General features: G+C 42.9%; 2 protein-coding genes across 5 annotated transcripts; both read right to left on the bottom strand.

Annotated features, from left to right (window-relative positions):
- Window positions 1-603: 603 nt before the first annotated feature.
- LOC112266813 (14-3-3 protein epsilon) lies at window positions 604-7,544 on the bottom strand. 4 transcript variants are annotated; one of them, XM_042297183.1, is made up of 7 exons: window positions 7,325-7,543; window positions 5,958-6,157; window positions 5,590-5,696; window positions 5,098-5,304; window positions 4,817-4,953; window positions 4,297-4,344; window positions 604-1,612 (listed from the first exon to the last, which is right to left on the bottom strand). In XM_042297183.1, exons 1-6 carry the CDS (start codon window positions 7,386-7,388, stop codon window positions 4,337-4,339), a joined length of 723 nt encoding a protein of 240 aa, XP_042153117.1. In that variant the 5' UTR covers window positions 7,389-7,543; the 3' UTR covers window positions 604-1,612; window positions 4,297-4,336. The 4 variants fall into 4 exon arrangements, with proteins under 4 accessions (XP_042153117.1, XP_042153118.1, XP_042153116.1 ...); XM_042297184.1 differs by having other exon boundaries at window positions 604-1,609; XM_042297182.1 differs by lacking the exon at window positions 4,297-4,344 and having other exon boundaries at window positions 604-1,609; window positions 7,325-7,544.
- Window positions 7,545-10,065: 2,521 nt separating this feature from the next.
- On the bottom strand, window positions 10,066-16,315 carry LOC112266812 (adapter molecule crk). Its single transcript, XM_024444644.2, has 3 exons — window positions 15,784-16,315; window positions 14,893-15,455; window positions 10,066-13,376 (listed from the first exon to the last, which is right to left on the bottom strand). The coding sequence occupies exons 1-3, from the start codon at window positions 16,001-16,003 to the stop codon at window positions 13,239-13,241; spliced, it is 921 nt and encodes a 306-aa protein (XP_024300412.1). The 5' UTR covers window positions 16,004-16,315; the 3' UTR covers window positions 10,066-13,238.
- Between the last annotated feature and the right edge of the window lie 3,386 nt (window positions 16,316-19,701).

Raw genomic sequence — 19,701 nt, 5'->3', positions numbered from 1 at the left:
TTTTTTTAATTTTTATTCATTTGCAAAAATGTCTTAAACCCTGTTTTCTTTGTCATTATGGGGTATTGTGTGTAGATTGATGAGGAAAACAATGTATTTAATCAATTTCAGAATAAGGCTGTAAGGTAACAAAATGTGGAAAAGAATCAAGGGGTCTAAATACAAATGCACTGCATTAACCTGCCATACCTGCTTAACTGGTATACAAGTATAATACGATGTATATGACAACTGCTAGCAAATCAATGCAATCCATCATTACAAAATGTTTTACCTTTCAATAGAAAGCTCTGATGAGAGATTTGGTGTAGGGGGCCAACCAACCATGAGCCCTGTGGGTGGTGAGTAGACTAGGGCTTTATCTCCAACCTTCCACCAGTGTTTCTCAAATGACAGGGACTTAACATGGCCCACCGTAAATAAATAGGCATACAGCCAACAGGCAAGCTTCCATTTTGTGAGTCATTTATAGACACTGCGTTAAAAAAAATTAAAAAACACTCAATACCATGGCTTTACTCCGATGCTTTTTGAAAAGCCCCCAAAAAAATCAAGAAGCATGAATTCATCATTTGATGTAATCAACACCAACAGACATTTCAGTATGTTTAATTTAGATTGTTTAATGTTAATTCCATGCTGTGTTTCAGTAAGAACAATACAGATTGTGGCTCCAGTCAGATATCCAGTAGTACAAATTAGCTGTAAGTTACACATAATGAAGCTAAAAGAAAAGGAAAACATTGAGCTATATAAAAGGAGGGGAAAGAGGCAGAAAATTAATGAACTCATGCAGGCTTGAAATCATCTATTTAGAACCCTGTCATCTTGCAACAGAAGCCAGTCGAGAACTGTCTGTTAACGCAACGCTTCCTCGGATTTTTACGGCTACCAGTCCTCATCTGAAATCAGCAAGTATTCGCAATACAGTATTTTAGCACAACATACAATCCAAAACATCACAATAGAATCACTATGGTGTAAAAGTTAAGCATTTTGCTCCACGTGGATATCAAGAATTTTGCCAACTTCCTCTGATAAACTAGGTTCACGAAAGAGGACTTTGTTTAGACTTGTCCTTAAAAAGGATTAATGATTTGCATCTCTCACTAACAGAAATATTACAGCTCCCACAACTAATAGACATATCAGTAATAAAAGTTAATTTCTGTAATTACATTAAGAAAAAAAAAAACTCAAAATACATCCAGCAACTGATAAAATATTGAGGAAAGAGCAAAAACAAAACTAAATTAAAACAATACAATAATGAAAACAAAGATCTTTTTCAGAACCGCGTGTACCAAGAAAAATAAAATAAACCAGGGACTCTTTGCCTTTCCAAAATGGTATTTATTGTCTCAATTAAGTGGTATTTATATTTGAATTGAATTAAAGGGCAAAAAAACTAAAACAAAAAAAATAATAACAATGACTGATTATTTCTAAGACCATGTGGCCAGAGAGCTGCTGAGAGCCGCGGTCACTTGGGCGTGGCGGCCACAGTTTTTGTGTGTGGGGGTGGGGTGGGGGGGTCTCAGGTTGGCTGTAATGTCTCACTGGGGCTCATCCTCCACATCTTGCAGCGCCTCTTTGTTCTGTTCTTCACCTGCTTGAAAACGAGAGAAATGGACGGTGAGGGCTGGGCTTTCAGGTTATGTACACCAGAGACAATCCTCAGTCTAGGTGATCAGACTCAGTGGCCAAACATCAAACATATTGAGATGCTGTGGAAGTATTGCATTACTCCTGTGCAAGTTTTAACCTACAATCTCCAAAGTTACAGGTGGACAGGCTGAAGTGAGCCCAGCAGTGGTTTCATTCAGTGTGTCAAACATCTTAGCACATGCAGTGAAACGTCAACCACCATTTACAACCTTGTAGGCCATATCAAAAGAACTACTGCAGCGCTTCAATCAAATAAAGACAACTCTTCTAGTAATTAAATAGCTATAAAATGAAACGTCCTATATAGGCCCTACTTGACGACAACCTGACAGATGACTTCTGTTTCCAATTGAGAAGCGTTTGATTTGTCAATTTCCCCATAGCCTACTCATTCCATGATTTATAAGCCATCTAGTGAACACCGTGACATCCAATCTTTAAATCCCTCGACAGATCTGCCCAAGACTCACCTGCACCCCGGTATTCTATTCCAACACAAGCCACTCTATTGTACTGGCATTCCGTCGTTAGTGAGACAGTTGTCTAGTTGTGTCATGCTACAGGACGCCAGGCAGACAGAATGACAGAGCAGAGCGATTATGGGACTGGATGTAGATGTATGTCACCCAGTCAAAGACAGACAGGATATCCCACACAGCCTCAACAATTGGTGCCATGCTGTTAAGTCCTCCAGTCTCCACAATACACGGCTCTGACAATAGCTACGGAGATCAAGCACTGTACGTCAACGGATCAGGCAGGCGACTACAGAGCGCCAGACTCTACACACAAACCCATGTTCTAACTTGGTGAGACACCTCGCAGCCCCACAGAGAAAGATAGTTACCGTGTTACCTACAGAGCTGTCCTTTACTGGACCTAAAATGGTTCCAGCTGACAGACAATACTCGCTTACCAGTATAAAAAACAAAACAATAAATCGGTCAGCTGTCCAAGACATGTGGAAATCATAAGAAAAAGACATTCGCTCCAGGTTACCTTCAAACTAAATGCATTACTGATACACCGGGGCTAAAAAAAAAATCACTACAGTGCCTTGCGAAAGTATTCGGCCCCCTTGAACTTTGCGACCCTTTGCCACATTTCAGGCTTCAAACAAAGATATAAAACTATTTTTTTGTGAAGAATCAACAACAAGTGGGACACAATCATGAAGTGGAACGACATTTATTGGATATTTCAAACTTTTTTAACAAATCAAAAACTGAAAAATTGGGCGTGCAAAATTATTCAGCCCCCTTAAGTTAATACTTTGTAGCGCCACCTTTTGCTGCAATTACAGCTGTAAGTCGCTTGGGGTATGTCTCTATCAGTTTTGCACATCGAGAGACTGAATTTTTTCCCCATTCCTCCTTGCAAAACAGCTCGAGCTCAGTGAGGTTGGATGGAGAGCATTTGTGAACAGCAGTTTTCAGTTCTTTCCATAGATTCTCGATTGGATTCAGGTCTGGACTGACTTGGCCATTCTAACACCTGGATATGTTTATTTTTTAACCATTCCATTGTAGATTTTGCTTTATGTTTTGGATCATTGTCTTGTTGGAAGACAAATCTCCGTCCCAGTCTCAGGTCTTTTGCAGACTCCATCAGGTTCTCTTCCATAATGGTCCTGTATTTGGCTCCATCCATCTTCCCATCAATTTTAACCATCTTCCCTGTCCCTGCTGAAGAAAAGCAGGCCCAAACCATGATGCTGCCACCACCATGTTTGACAGTGGGGATGGTGTGTTCAGGGTGATGAGCTGTGTTGCTTTTACACCAAACATAACGTTTTGCATTGTTGCCAAAAAGTTCAATTTTGGTTTCATCTGACCAGAGCACCTTCTTCCACATGCTTGGTGTGTCTCCCAGGTGGTGTGTCTCCTTGTATGAGCTGAAAGTTTAGAGGGACGGCCAGGTCTTGGTAGATTTGCAGTGGTCTGATACTGCTTCCATTTCAATATTATCGCTTGCACAGTGCTCCTTGGGATGTTTAAAGCTTGGGAAATATTTTTGTATCCAAATCCGGCTTTAAACTTCTTCACAACAGTATCTCGGACCTGCCTGGTGTGTTCCTTGTTCTTCATGATGCTCTCTGCGCTTTTAACGGACCTCTGAGACTATCACAGTGCAGGTGCATTTATACGGAGACTTGATTACACACAGGTGGATTGTATTTATCATCATTAGTCATTTAGGTCAACATTGGATCATTCAGAGATCCTCACTGAACTTCTGGAGAGAGTTTGCTGCACTGAAAGTAAGGGGCGGAATAATTTTGCACGCCCAATTTTTCAGTTTTTGATTTGTTCAAAAAGTTTGAAATATCCAATAAATGTCGTTCCATTTCATGATTGTGTCCCACTTGTTGATTCTTCACAAAAAAATACAGTTTTATATCTTTATGTTTGAAGCCTGAAATGTGGCAAAAGGTCGCAAAGTTCAAGGGGGCCGAATACTTTCGCAAGGCACTGTATGTAGAAAGACAGATTCATAAGACACGCAGTGTGTGAACATACAACTTTCCCGGGGACACAAACCAAATGGGTGAGCGGCATTGCAGTGAGTTAGTAGTGAAGGGGGCCAGAACAAACGATTCAAACCAAGGGAAGGGCAGAAAACACTTACAAAGTACAGATTATGGGAAATGAACAGCTGTTTTGCTCCTTTAGGACTCTACACAGATAGAAGGAGAGAGGAGAGATGAGTTGGACGTTAAGATGAAGGTTAAAGAAGCTACAGCTCTAGAGGGCAGAGAGGGGACCACTAAGCAATGCAGAATGAAGTGAAAGGTTGAAAGGCACAAGGTTGGGTTAGAGACGGATGGAGACGTTAAGAGTGTGTGTAATGATCCACGTCAGCAGCTCTGAAAAGAGACAAATTACCAACAGCACACACCTATAGGAAACAGTGCTACTCTTTTCTGGTAGGATAGCATCCGTTCACAAACGGATTTTTGTATGCCCATTTTGTAATGGGCATACAAAAAAAATAGCAGAGGCAAACTAATGTAATATTGTACCTCAGACTGGAAGAAATGAAGGAATTGAGCATGTCCCCTCAAACAGCAATTTCCCCATTAATAACATTACCAACTTCCTCCATGCATTGGAAAAATCCAGGTGGGTGAGCTCTCACTCACGCTTACCATCTCCCTGCATGTCTGAAGTCCATAGTGTCAGGTTGTCACGTAACAACTGCATGATTAGTGTGGAGTCCTTGTAGCTTTCTTCGCTCAGCGTGTCCAGCTCTGCGATGGCGTCATCGAACGCAGCCTTCGCCAACCTGCAGTACAAAACACTGGTCTTATGTCGCACTCGTGTCAAGGAAATAAATCACCTTACTGAATCGTTTGAGCACACATGATCAACAGCCTAATTAGAGCTCTAAATTAGAAGTCTATCGAGGAGAGCGGTGCGAGGTACTTGCCTGCACGCGCGGTCGGGTGAATTGAGGATTTCATAGTAAAATACGGAGAAGTTAAGAGCGAGGCCTAGGCGAATGGGATGTGTCGGTGGCAGTTCGATCATGGCGATGTCGCTAGCAGCTTTGTAGGCGACCAAACTGTTCTCCGCAGCCTCCTTCCGGTCGTTCCCGGTGGCAAACTCAGCCAGATACCTGTGGTAATCGCCTTTCCTGAGGGAAGAGAAAGACAGAGAAGAATCAGTGGGCCAACATGGTGTAAAAGACAAAGGCTCCATGAAAACATGGGTCCATGTGAAAAACAACTATGTTCCCAACTCAGGGCCGTGACAACCTAAAGAATCTAGGGGATAGGTCCGATTCAATGATCAACGAATGGAGTAAATGTTAGAAAAGCAGGAATTCCTGATTTAGCTGGTTGTTTAAAAAACTGCAATAACCATCTATTAAGCATCTATTCCCAAACAACAAATCGACAACAAAAGCAGAGGCTCGTACATTTTGTAGTAGAAGACCTTGGACTCTCCCGTGTTAGCAGCTGGAATAAGGTGCTTGTCCAGTACATCAAGAATGTCATTACAGATCGACTTCAGCTCGTTCTCAACCTGCAGGAGAGAGAAAAAAAATAACTCAATGAATGACCAGCCACTGACACAATGTTAGGCACAACACACAGCAATACACAAATGGTATCATTCAGGTGAATTAGCCTAAATTATTTTATAAATGTTCAACATTTTCTCCAGTGGAAATGCTACCATATTGCTTTAAGAGGGCTGCAGCTCAAATGCCTCTCTCATCATGTCAGATCTCTCTCGCACTACACTAATGCACTCAGAATGACTCATCCTTCTGGGCTTACTCACCGTTTGCCTGTATTCCCGGATCATTTTCAATTTGTCTTCTCCGCCCTTGTTTTCTTCCCTTTGTTCAATACTGCTGATTATCCTCCATGATGCTCTCCTCGCCCCAATGACATTTTTGTAGGCCACTGATAGTAGGTTTCGCTCCTCGACTGTTAGTTCCACATCCAACCCGGCCACTCTCTTCATGGACTCCACCATTTCTGTGGGGAGCAGAGAGGAAGTCATAAGTAATTGGTGCTGAAAGATCAGATCCAATGTAAAACTAGGGGACAACATTTGATGACTTCACATTACAGACCTTTCTTATGCTGAAGTTACAGATTATAATTTCTGTATTCACAAAGCATCTCAGAGTAGGTGTGCTAATCAATTTGGCCTAATCGACCATAATTAATATGATTATAAGGACAGGTGAGACCTGATCCTAGCTCGGCATGCCTACTCTGATGTGCTTTATGAACACAGGTTCTGGATAATACAATCTTGGGAGGTAGCATCTGCATGAACATACACCCAGTGACAGGGTACATTATTCATACCTTTAAGAAACCGGTAGTTACGTCAATGTCAAGAATGAAAGCCGCACGTCTGAAGAATCGCGTTTGATTTGGGGGTGAAATGAAGCTGGTTTTTATTTCGGGGCTAATCAAAGTTGCATGTGGCCAGGGTTCCGTAATCTGACCGACATGATCATGCCTTGTAATCACACATCTAAAAACAGCTTCATGCCAATTGACAGACATGTTCTCTCACTAACTGAACTACGTCAAAATTGCTTATCATTGGGGCGTCGGTTTTATTTAAGGTCAGCCGTCGATACGTCACACCCAGATAGCAGGCTGGACCACGAGAATGTTCGCAAACGTGGGTATTTGGCTGGCCAACAGATGTACATAGCGATCTCATGTTATATTATAGCTAGTAATGTAGCATAAACTTAAATTGGCTGACATTGTTCGGGAAAAGTAATCCCCACATAGGTCCTGTAGCACAGCTAACGTTAGTTTGCTAACGCGCTAGCTACCCCCCCCACTTGCTTACTAGCTACCTAGCTCTCGCACCATCGATAATCCGCCATTTTGTATTCTCTTTAAATTATCCATATCTTTGAACAAATCTGGACAGTTGAGTAGCTATCGTATTGACTAATTAATGCTAGTAACACGGCTCCCTAGTTAAGCCAATGAGTTGGCTCAGGCTAACTAGCTAGCTAACGTTAGCGCACTGACATCACCATCCTCGCCCCTGCAAGAGGGAGGAGGGTGAGTGCAAGTGTTAGCTATGTTGGAAGCTACTACCGTTAGCTAGCTGGGGGGAGACAACGGCAAACATGTCCCTCCATCGAATAATACAATTGTATATCTTACCGTCATATCTTTCCGCCTGCTCGGCGAGTTTTGCCTGATATACTAAATCGTCCCGGTCGCCCATTTTGTTGCGAGTGGCGAAGTTTAGTTTAAACTGACAAATTGATAAAAATGCTCGACAGTTGCTGCTACTAGGTCAATCTGTCGGCGGGTCCTGTGAAATCAACGGATAGATCAGTGGCGTTTCCACCCCACCGGTTGTACTGGAGTAAAAAAAAAAATGGCGAAAATCTCAATCCGGGAACCTATCACCCCCCCCACTGAGGATCACCCCTTCCTCATAAAACCCCCTCCCATTCTTGCAGGGCATGGCAACCAATGTCTCGGGATTCCAAACATTTACACCCACATTATTATTATCATCATGGTGAGCATTATCACACACACAAAATGTAAGCTGATAAGGCTTTCACAATCTTCTTATCAAGAACATCTGTAAAATGGTATGGAATCAGCTTGATTCTTTTTTGGTATTTGCAGTGGTATTGTTAACAAACACACCCCCATGAAGAAAATTAGAATTAAAAACAGGTTCAGCCCCTGGTTTGACAGTGATCTTACTCCACCTCAAGAATTGCATTTGGCGAAAGGCTCGGCACACACATACTCAAGCTGACTGGCTATCGTTCAGGCAAATGAGAAATAAGTGCACTCAGGCTATCCGGAAGGCCAAAGTTAGTTACTTTAAGGTGCAGGTCTCTCTCTCTCTCTCTCTGTGGGTCTAACCCCAAGAAGTTCTGGAAAACAGTTAAAGACCCAGAGAATAAACTCTCCTCCTCACAGCTGCCCATGTCCCTTAATGTTGATGATGTGGTTGTTACTGACCAGAAGTACATGGCTGAGCTCTTTAATCACCAATGCATTAAGTCAGGATTCCTATTTGACTCTGCCTCTTTGCCCGTCCAACATTTCCTCATCTTCCACCCCTTCTAATGCGACTATCCCCGATGCTTCTCCTTTTCCCCTGCCCCGCTACAAAGTTACTCCCTGCAGGCAGGCACTGAGTCCGAAGCGCTAAAGGAGCTCCTTAAACTTGACCCCAAAAAAAACATCTGGGTCAGATAGTTTAGACCCTTGCTTCTTTAAGGTTGCTGCCCCTATCATCCCCAAGCTTATCTCCAACCTTTTTAACCTGTCGCTCCTTTCTGTGGAGGTTCCCATTGCTTGGGAGGCAGCCACAGTTCTTCCTTTATTTAAAAGGGGAGATCAAGCTGATCCTAACTGTTATATGGCTATTTCTATTTTGCCCCGTTAATCAAAAGTGTTGGAAAAACATGTCAATAATCAACTGACTGACTTTCTTGATGTCTATAGTATTCTCTCGGGTATGCAATCTGGTTTCTGCTCAGGTTATGGATGTGTCACTGAAACCTTAAAGGTCCTCAATGATGTCACCATTGCCCTGGATTCTAAGCAATATTGTGCTGCTATTTTTATTGACTTGGCCAAAGCTTTTGATACGGTAGACCATTCCACTCTTGTGGGCCAGCTAAGGAGTATTGGTGTCTCTGAGGGGTCTTTGGCCAGGTTTGCTAACTACCTCTCTTAAAGAGTGCAGTGTATAAATAAAGTCAGAAAATCTGCTGCCTCAGCCACTGCCTGTCACCAAGGGAATACACCTAGGCTCAATCCTAGACCCCAAGCTCTTCTCAATTTATATCAACATAGCTCAGGCAGCAGGAACTCACTCATCCATTTATATGCAGATGATAGTCTTATACTCAGCTGATCCCTCCCTGGATTTCAAGTTAAATGCTCTACAAACCTTTCTTAGTGTCCAAAAAGCTTTCTCTACCCTTAACCTGGTTCTGAACACCTCCAAAACAAAGGTCATGTGGTTTGGTAAGAAGAATGCCCCTCTTTACTACCTCTGAGGGTTTAGAGCCTGAGGTAGTCACCTCATACAAGTACTTGGGAGTATGGCTAGAAGGTACACTGTCCTTCTCTCAGCACATATCAAAGCTGCAGGCTAAGGTTAAATCTAGACTTGGCTTCCTCTATTGTAATCTCTCCTCTTTCACCCCAGCTGCCAAACTAACCCTGATTCAGATGACCATCCTACCCATGCTATATTACGGAATCATAATTTATAGATTGGCAGGTAAGGGTGCTCTCGAGCGGCTAGATGTTCTTTACCATTCGGTCATCAGATTTGCCACCATTGCTCCTTATAGGACACATCACTGCACTCTATTCTCCTCTGTAAACTGGTCATCTCTGTATACCCGTTGCAAGACACTGGTTGATGCTTATTTATCAAACTGTCTTAGTAGGGCTCACTCCCCCCCTATCTGAGATGCCTACTGCAGCCCTCATCCTCAACAAACACCCGTCCTGCCAGTCACATTCTGTTAAAGGTCCCCAAAGCACACACATCCCTGGTTCGCTCCTTTTTTCAGTTCGCTGCAACAAAAACACTCAAACTGGACAGTTTCTCAATCTCTTCATTCAGACTCAATCATGGACACTTACTGACAGTTGTGGCTGCTTTGTGTGATATATTGTCTCTACCTTCTTGACCTTTGTGCTGTTGATTGTGCCCAATAATGTTTGTACCATGCTTTGTGCTGCTACCATGTTATGTTGTGTTGCTACCATGCTGTCGTCATGTGTTGCTGCCTTGCTTTGTTGTCGCCTTAGGTCTCTCTTTATGTAGTGTTTGTTGACTCGTTGTGATGCGTTTTGTCCTATATTTCTTAATCCCAGGCCCCTGTCCCCACAGGAGGCCTTTTGGTAGGTCGTCATTGTAAATAAGATTTTATTCTTAACCGACTTAAATAAAACACGTGAAACAGGCTGGCTGTGACATCTTTAACAAGTCTGGGACCAAGTTTTAGTAGAAAGGGCCTGTAATAATAATCAGCAGTCTGGATATTTAAATACAAATAAACACAAGAGTAGGGCAACTGGCTTTTTGTAAGTCTATGTTATGCATGACAAGTGAGCCAAATTATGAAAAAAAGGCAGTGCAGTTTGATCTCATCAGATTGCTAGGGTACAGTATTTTCATTTGCCAATCCTTTGACTTTATTTACTATGTATATCTTAACACATTACATGCTACAGAAAATAAAAAAGGTAATTTCAATTGTCTTAAGAATATATAATGTTATAATACAATGGCACATTTTGATATCACAATTTCCATTCGCGGTTGCCAACCAAGCCCCATTATGAAAGGTAATGACTTGCACAGGGTTACACAAATACAATACTTTAGAATATTTATAGGCATTAAAATAAGAGCAGAATACATAAGCAACAGGCATGCACTGAGAAAATGAATGGAAAACGCAGACATGATTGAACAAATGTTACTGGAGTAGCTGATTACAAAAGGAACTAACTGTAATCACTTACATTACCAGCAAAAATATTGTAACCATCTTACAAATAGTCTTGAAAAACTAGATTGCTTCTTGGATTACTTTGGAATTCAGAAAGGGTGTTGGCGAAAAAAAAGAAAAAAAAAAAACATGACACCTTTCTGTTTTCTCAATGACATTAAAATCAGCATTGAAAAAAGGTGCAAGTTTACGGTTGTTCCACCTGAGTGAGTTTGACCACAAGTCAGAGACCATTATAACGACACACCAAATGCATTCGATGGTTCCTTTTTATCTGCTTCAAATGCTTATAAATGGGAAAGTACTCAAAAAGTAACTGAAAGTAATCAGATCATGTTACTGAGTTTGAGTCATCCAAAAGATATTACTGACTACAATTTGACAGGTAACTAGTAACATCTAGAAAGTAACCTACCCAACCCTGCCCATAAACATAGATTGTGGCATTAAATTGGCAAAACAACAATTCCATAGAGAAATGGTGCAAGTTTTTGGGCAATGGGAAAATCCCTTTTGTTTGCGGACAATCCAATCGTTAAAAGGTTATATATTCTATTCATCTGGACTATGCAACATCAACTACCCAGAACCTACATCTAAGGCCAGCACCCAGTGTATTTTTGATGAGGTACTACATCATTGGAGTTTAACTCGTATTACCATAATCATTTCTGTACACTTCACACCCTGATAATGCTTTTAGATTTTTCACAGCTTCTTTTTGGGGGGCTAAATTACCTTCATTATATATTTTTAAAAGACACAGACAATGAACACAGCAGAAATTACATATTGGCACAATAAAGGCAATAAAAGGGAGGGGTCAGACTTGATAAGTAATTGTAATTATTATTTTTTTTAAAGATAGCTTGAAGTGCATTCTGAAAAAAACCAAAACACATTTCACCGATAGCAACCTCAACCCAGACTACTGTATTGATCAACACAGGCTAAGGCTCAGAGGCAGCCTAGCACTTAGGTTCTTCCAGAACCTCTCTGCCTAATGCTGTTGTAGTGCACCCTAGTGGCCAGTTCTACAGAGGACAAGGTCATCCCCTTCTCAATTCACCACCTCCTAAATCTGTGGGAAAGCACTCTAGGAGGTGAAGTTATCCAAGTGAATGTCAGGGGCACATTCAGTGGGGTGCAAAGTGTAAGAACGGTCAGATATAGGTTTAATTCATAGTGGACCAGAGATACTCATCTGCTGTGCACAGTAAACTCCTTTACATCTAACATTTGTGATGCTGTGCCAGGGTGCAAACATTGTCCTATTTCTACATAATAGAGACGGAAAGATTGTCATGTGTCAACAGGTGGAATTAACTGTGATCTCTTATCAACAGAGAACACCTACTCAAAAGTTGACAATCTTAACAATAGTATGGTGGTTTGTGGATACACGCAAATGTAGTGTTTTTTTGGTCACTCTCTTACACTAATTAATACGGACAGACATTAATTCTCAAAATATAGTGGATGACTGGAATCTAGAACAGAAAAGTGAGAACAGTCCGTGTCAATGACCTGCCTTGACCTCGTAACCAACGTGTACAGGAGGACAAGTAGATGCTACCGTAATCAGTTATGAATCTTGCAAGGAGAAAGCCAAGTCATACTAATATTGAGCATTAACACATATGAAAATGTTGTTTTAACAGTCTATCTTTGGCTATGGTATTATATGGTATGGCAGAACATATGCGCGACCCTGGCTGATCATACACAAATAGGCATCTCCACTGTCAAGAACAAGGTGAAAAGTTAAGTGTAAAAAATATATGTATAAAAAAAAAATAGGTTTCAGTGATTCGGAGTGGGAGTGGAGCAGACAAAGACTTTAAAAAAAACAGACAAGCACTGTAGGACAGAAACAAATAACAAGAGATTTAGCGCAGACAACATAGCTGACACATTTGATGAGATCTCTGCAATAGTGGTGGACTGGCAATGTTACTTCTCAGAAAAACGCAGAAAAAAACACAACAAAAAAACACGATTTTAGCATGTAATGGTCATCAACAATTTCATAATGATATGTTCTTTTTTTCTTTCTTACAAAAGACTACTAGTTACTTGGTCGTGGATTTGTAGCGAGGATGATAGTTTTGGGTACAATGTAGTGTTAACCTAACGGCTCTCCTTGACAGTCAGAGAAAGTGTTTCTCCGTGGGTCTCTGTTTGTACGATTCCAGTCCAAGAGAGCATTTCTACCTTGCTTTCCCTCTCCCTGAATAGCTGTCCACACACTCCCCCTCTTCCTCTTGGTAACACATAGTCACTGTCCTCATCCCCATCAGACAAGGCCTGAGTCTTTCTTTAGAAGGGGTATATGTGGGTGTTTTGATAGAGCTGGCCATGGTGCTGAAGTGGTCTAAATACTGGTGTTGTGAGTGAAGATGACACAGCGTAATGATTATCTTAACGGGACCAACTGAGGAACAGGAAGTGGCCATGAGGAGGCTGCTGATTGGCACAGGGGCGATGGTGGCAGGAGAGGGAGTGAGTGTGTGTATTTAAGGGCAGGGTAAGGGATGGGAGGAGCCCAAGGAGCCCAGTGTCCACTCTCAGCTCACCTCGTCCTCTGGGTTATTATGGTCCAGCAGCTTAACGTGGGTGAAGGGGAAGTGGCCACGCTTGCCCTTACACTCGCCCTCCCACTGGCCGTTCACGTTGATCTTTGTCACCTTCACCATGTCGCCCACCTGTTGGAGGAGAAGGACTCGTCAAACAGACAGACCTGGGTCATGTTCATTACGGCACGCAACAGGAAAACACTTCAAAACGATTTTCAACGGAACACAAAATGAGCGACGAGTCCAGGGAGACGCTCGCCGTTTCAGTCCGCTTGGTGCCCAACGAACACCGTGTTCACCCTATAATGACCTTGTTGCAGTAGTTGCAGCAAGATAGCCATTTGTGAAACTTTGTATCGCAGCAGTTCATTTTGCCTCACAAACACAAACCAGTACTGCAGAGGTCCATTTGCTGGTTCACCCTGTCGGCCTCTTCATTACATTCTTCTAAAGAGAGTGAAGTACTCTCATCGACTAAGATGTGACCAGGAAGTGTGTGCGGGGGGCTAATCATTAAACCTATATACCTCCTGAGTCATACCACTGGCAAACACCTTCATGGAGGGTAAATATCCTGTTGGTGATTATCGGAGCACAGTGCTGACGGACTCTCGGGTAAATAGAAAATCTAAACTCTCTGGGACCCAAAAGTATATAAAAGTTCGGCAAAAAGTCTTTGACATTACTTTTTGTATTTCAAAAGACAAGAGGCAAAACAGACTACTTCCACCCGGTAGCTGATTCCGTCAAGACAGAAAGTGAACATCATGCATCTGTTTCACTGTCCCTTCTTCCCTCTCTCCAAGCAGGTAAAAAAAAGAGGAGAGACGGGAGCAGCTGAGACTGCTGGCTTGTCGCCCAGAGGCCGCTCTGGCTCAGAGTAATGTCATTAGAGAAAGGAAATGTTCCTCTACACAAAGTATTTCCTTCCCACAACGATCTTCACTTTGGAAGCCCTCTTTCCCCTTCCGGACAGTTCGTTAAGACAGCCAGGGAGGGAGCCTCTGGCAGCTTTCTCTAATGAACTTCAGAGCAGTTGGCTATTGATTTCACTGACTGACCACCACTCCCCATAGACTGGTTTGTATTCATTAGGGCACGCCCGTAGCAAAACGTTTTACAATGGAAAGATAAAACAAGCATTTGAAAGTCCCTCCCGATTTTAGTCTGTCTTCTTCTGTTTGGTGACTAATGGACATGAACCAGACTAGCTTGTTTTAACAAGCCTAGCGACTGGGAAACAGAGGGGCATGCAACTGGTTAAGAAGCTGAGGAGGAAGTCACAGGCAACGAGTCACAGAGGCCACATACCAACGCCTTCATTCCTTCCAGCAGTGAACGGAAATGGAAGACATAACTTGGAATGACCTACTGGGAGGGAACCTAGGGACTTCTCTAGATTATGACTTTACAGAAGGCATAATAAAAAAAAAAGAGTGATTTGATTCCCTGGCCTCAATCTTGACATAATGCCAAAGGAAATCTATGTTTTACAATACCAATAATGATTAGCCTCATTGCACTGAAGGCTGTGGACCAAGGAAAATCCATGACAAAATGAAGAGGATCAAAGAATCTGACAGAGGGATGATGAATAAAGGGAAAGAGGAGATGAGAGAATGAGAGAGCACAGCTAGGTAGGTACCTCTAAGGCAAGGGCGGTCTTGTCGTAGGCATTGGGCACCCTCTTCTGGATGGCCCTGGCAAAGACGGGTCCGTTCTGCAGGTTGGGCAGAGGTGTGGGCTGGGCGTACTGGCTCGGGTCTAGCAGAGGAGGGCCCTGAACACTGGAGCCATCTACAGAGCCCACCCCACCGGGACCCCCTGCTCCAGGGCCCCCCGAGGTGGGAGAGGCCGGTCGGTACTTCTCCACGTAGGGCACAGGGATCATCCCGGCACGCCCCTCTAAATTCTGAGCATTCCACCACTGCTCCTCAGGCTTCTCCAGAACCCGCAGGATGTCGCCCTTTCTGAAAGGAAGGTCCTCATCGTCGTTGCCTGGGAAATCAAAGACGGCACGGACATACTCGTTCTCCAGCCGCTGCGGCGGGCCGCCAGCACCTGCGCTGACCAAGAAAGAGTGTTTGGCCTTGTTGATGGGCTCTATCAGAGTGGTGGTGTCCAAGTAGTGGATCTTGTAGAACTCCAGCAGCGAGTGGAGGGCGTCAAACTCCTGGTCCCCTATGCGGAACTGCGGAGGCGCCTGGCCTGGGAGAGGAGGGTGGGGAAAGAGGGATGAGTAGAAAAGGAAAGAACAGAAACAATTTCACCGGCCAAAGGTATTAGGCCTTATTCATTGCCATGTGAATTACCACATTTATGGCCCATAAAAGGCAGTCGACTAGATATTTGACATCTGGTTAATCCAAACCTCACTGTTTGGTTGATTCACGTGTAGGAAGTTAATCTAAAGTTATGTTCCAAATAAAGCCAAATCAACGTAGAGTGTTCTTGCTGGATTCATCTTTTATCATTGGGTTGCATGCGGATACCCTGGGCTTCTTTATTCTGCAGCCCCAAAACATGGCTCTCTTACCTGCGCCAGACTGCCGGTTGTTGCTGATGCTGTTGATTATGTAATGCGAGACTTTGGAATTCTCTGAAACTGACAGCACGTAGTCGCCTGGACTTGTAATTGAGTCTCTCACCAAAAACACTCCGTGTCTCTGTCCTTGTAAAAGTGAAACTGCCTCCTGTCTACTTAATCTACCCCAGTACCAACTTGCACGGTCCTCTGCGTCAAAATTTCCGGCCATGACTCCCACTCCAAAGTCGAGGCTTCACGGGCCTTCCCTTTGCCTCCCCTTATCCTCAAACAGCATTCAACTCATACAAAAACTTTAGCGCGGAGAACACGTTTGGAAAATAGGCGACATTCGCAACTTGCTTATGCCCATCAATTTAAAATCCACAAGCCGGTCCTCGTACAAAACGTGTCTGATCGCCTGATTGAAATGATATGTCGATTATAACTTACCCAACCCAGTTGTAAAACAATACAATTTTGAATAAAACCTTGTAACTTGCCACAAGTAACTTCAAAAAATGAAATGGCGGATCCGGGGAAACAAAACTGACCCCATTAGCCGGATATGACGTTTATATAAATTACGTAGCAACGTGTCAGATGAGGGTGTCCATGTTGATAAGGTCAAACATTACTTTATTTCTGATAGGATATGAGATAATAATAATAACCGTTTATATTAATTAATCCAACCCATGGATTATCTAACTTGTGGTCTATTTGATGGCCCATAAATCCAAAATATGATGTGCCTTAAGGCCTGAAGGCCACTGATTTCGGCAATTATGCCCGACTACATTTATTTGTTACAGGTTTGTCAATTAAGAACAAATTCTTATTTATAATGACGACCTGTCAGGGAGCGTATATATACATACATATATACATATACATACATACATATAACACAAGTAGGTAAAACAATATCATACAAACAACAGTCAAAATAACCATAATGCACAGTCAGTAAAACAGTCAGTAAAACATTCAGCAATAGGCAGCATTTAAGAGGCAGGGGGGAAACACATGCAGTTATCAGTTAAAGCTGCAATATGTAACTTTTTGGGCGACCAAACCAAATTCACATAGAAATACGAGTTATAGATCTGGCAATCGAGTTGAAAGAAAGTCTAAGAAGCAGTAGATATGTTCTATGTGGCTGTTTCTATGCTTCATGTTCTGAGGTTTCATTTTTGCATCTTTTACTTTTGGTTTTGTACACCAGCTTTAAACAGCTGAATATACAATATTTTTGGTTATAGAATACATATTTCACAGCGGTTTAGATGGTACAATGATTCTCTACACAATACTTGGTTGTTTTGTCACATTAACTGAAATTTGGCAAACTATTAGAATTTTAGCAACCAGGAAAGGCAGAGCGATTTCTGCATAGTGCACCTTTAAAATTTCAGACAGTTTGTTTTTAAAAGTACCAATGAACACAAAATAGCTTAGTTTCAGTGTTTTTTGAAGGATGGTCCAGACTCTAGCTGCGGAGAATTGAAAATCAGTTTCAACAAAGATACGAGGGACTTGAGGATTGCCAGGTTTATATAATTGCTGGATTTCAGGTTGCTGTTGGTGGTGGGGAGTCTTAGTTGTGAGCTGATATAAAGGGGAGTCTTGCCGAGGGGGGATTTGTATATGATTGTGAGGCAGTGGGTTTGACATCGTACATGTAGGGATGGCCAGTCAATGGATTAATACATCACAGTGATGGGTTTTGTTCAAACGGCCAGCTTCAGTAATCTGTTTTAGCACATTATACTGGTGTTTTTTTTTGTTGTCAGGCAGCTCAGCCCCCTTTCAGAAGGTCCGAAATGTATTTTAGTTCTTATTGGTCAAGGTCACGCCAATTATTATTATGTTAGCCTATCAGCAACCTAGATTCCCGGGACATTCAGTGCAAGACCCCAGCACTGACAGGGCAGATGTCAGACATGTTCTTTCCCTATCCTGACAAGCACTGCATTTTCCCTCCTGCTACTCATCCTCCTGCATGAGGTCACATACCTTTGCTGTTCTGATGTTTTATTGTGCGTGCAGCTAAACATCCATAATCTGTCAGTTTCAAGAGTGCTCAGACCTGTGTGTGTGTGTGTGGATATTTTCTGTCCATTAAAACCCCTTAAACTGGAGTACTGCCTCCTTGTTGTTCTAACCTGACAGTAGTGGTTACTACCGGCCTAAACCCAGCACCTACGGTTTCCCTCCTATTTGAATGGTACTTAGATTTGACAACCTACACATATTTTTCATGGTCCTTGGAGCCGAATCCAGTAACTCCTACAACCCAAGGATGCCAGTTAACATACACAATCCTCCACAAGATGTGGTCTGTCCACGACGACCAGCTCACCTGCCACAATATCTTGATAATTACGAAGATGGCTACGAGTCAAGGCACAGACCACCACACACAACATCACACCACTCCTACTAGGGGGAACAGCTGGAGGGCTTTCTTGAGCACTTGAGATGGAATACATCCTGCAGTCCCCTTCAACGACTCATCACCGGTCCGAGTCATCACCCAGGCTGACCAGCAGAATAGAGGACAGAGACTCAGACGCTTTACCGGCGGCTAATTCACCAGGTTCCCACCTTAGGCTAACCTCAACCAGAGATTGGCAAGATCAGCATCGAATCTCGACCAGAGATCACCGGGATCAGAATCGACCTGAGCGTGGACCGCTAGTGACGACTGGAAGGCTCACTGCGTTTACACAACCAGAATGACGAGACTGAGGAGCTAATTGAAGCAGTAAGGAAAACGGAAGGTTCCTACAGACCACCTGACAACCATCGCCAGTACTTAATTGATGGACACTGCCAGTTGTCACCTGACTGTCACAGACAGTCCTTCAACAGTTGTCTCCTCTTACAACTGAAAGATGTCTCCGAGGGGGAGAACGAGGAGCTGTGCCACCAAGCTGCCCAAGAAGTTGATGACTTGGACCGGTGATGGAGCACCCCTCCACTGTGCTGATGGAGCACCCCTCCACTGTGCTGATGGAGCACCCCACCACTGTGCTCCAGCCGTTCAGATCCAGCCTGCTCAGTCCATGGTACTCAAGTTAGTAGTGGGGCCTACTATACCGGCTCCTGCCATGGAGCCACAGCTCGCCACTCCCACCACTGTTTTTCAACCAGCTCCTGTGTCTTAAGGAATTTTATAATCTGACTTCCCTATGTGGCCGTCTATGGAAATGGTCTTTCTGGGCCGGGCGTCAGTTTAACTGTAATACCGAAGCAAGTCTGTAGAAGTCGAAACTGTGCTTCTAGACCGGAACTCTGGCCCCTTGGTCTCAATTGACTTTGTTTCACTTGAAAGGGAGCTGAAATGCAGCAGTCATGGTAAAGAAACGAGAGTTGTCTTGGGGGGAGGTTTAATGTGCGTGTCTCTTGTGTGTGTCTGCACGTGGCAAGCAGCCTATGGTTTGCACATTCACTCTCCCAAAACAGTACACAGTCACCCTTCTAGATAACTTGAAATAGTCTCACCAGGTCTTGTGTCCTGAAGTCGCCTAGCCAACTTCTTTCGCCAATTAGATTCAACCAGCTGGTGTGCAACCATGGTAAGGTTGGTTTGACGTTGGATAGCCTATCTCTGAGGCTAATTAGGCAACGTCAATATATTACAAAGTGTAAATGGGACAATATTTTCAAGTTGCCCATCTTTTAGTTGTTTCATTAAATGCATTCAATATTTGTTTATGAATTATTATATTATATTATACAATTTATGGTAGGTTTGAGGTTTTCTGTCATTGAAATTTGGAGGTGTTGGCATTTTAAAATAATTGACTGATAATCCTTAACTTGCCCCATAGGGATGTCATCAAATGTCAAACCAAGTTGACCATGTGCATTACGATTTGGTCGCATGCAGAGCTATAATAAATTACACTAGAAAGCATGTTT

This window comes from Oncorhynchus tshawytscha, linkage group LG14 (genome assembly GCF_018296145.1).
Source record: "Oncorhynchus tshawytscha isolate Ot180627B linkage group LG14, Otsh_v2.0, whole genome shotgun sequence".
NCBI lineage: Eukaryota > Metazoa > Chordata > Actinopteri > Salmoniformes > Salmonidae > Oncorhynchus > Oncorhynchus tshawytscha.
The sequence above is the reverse complement of the archived record's forward strand: the minus strand, read 5'-3'. Positions and strand labels throughout refer to the sequence as shown.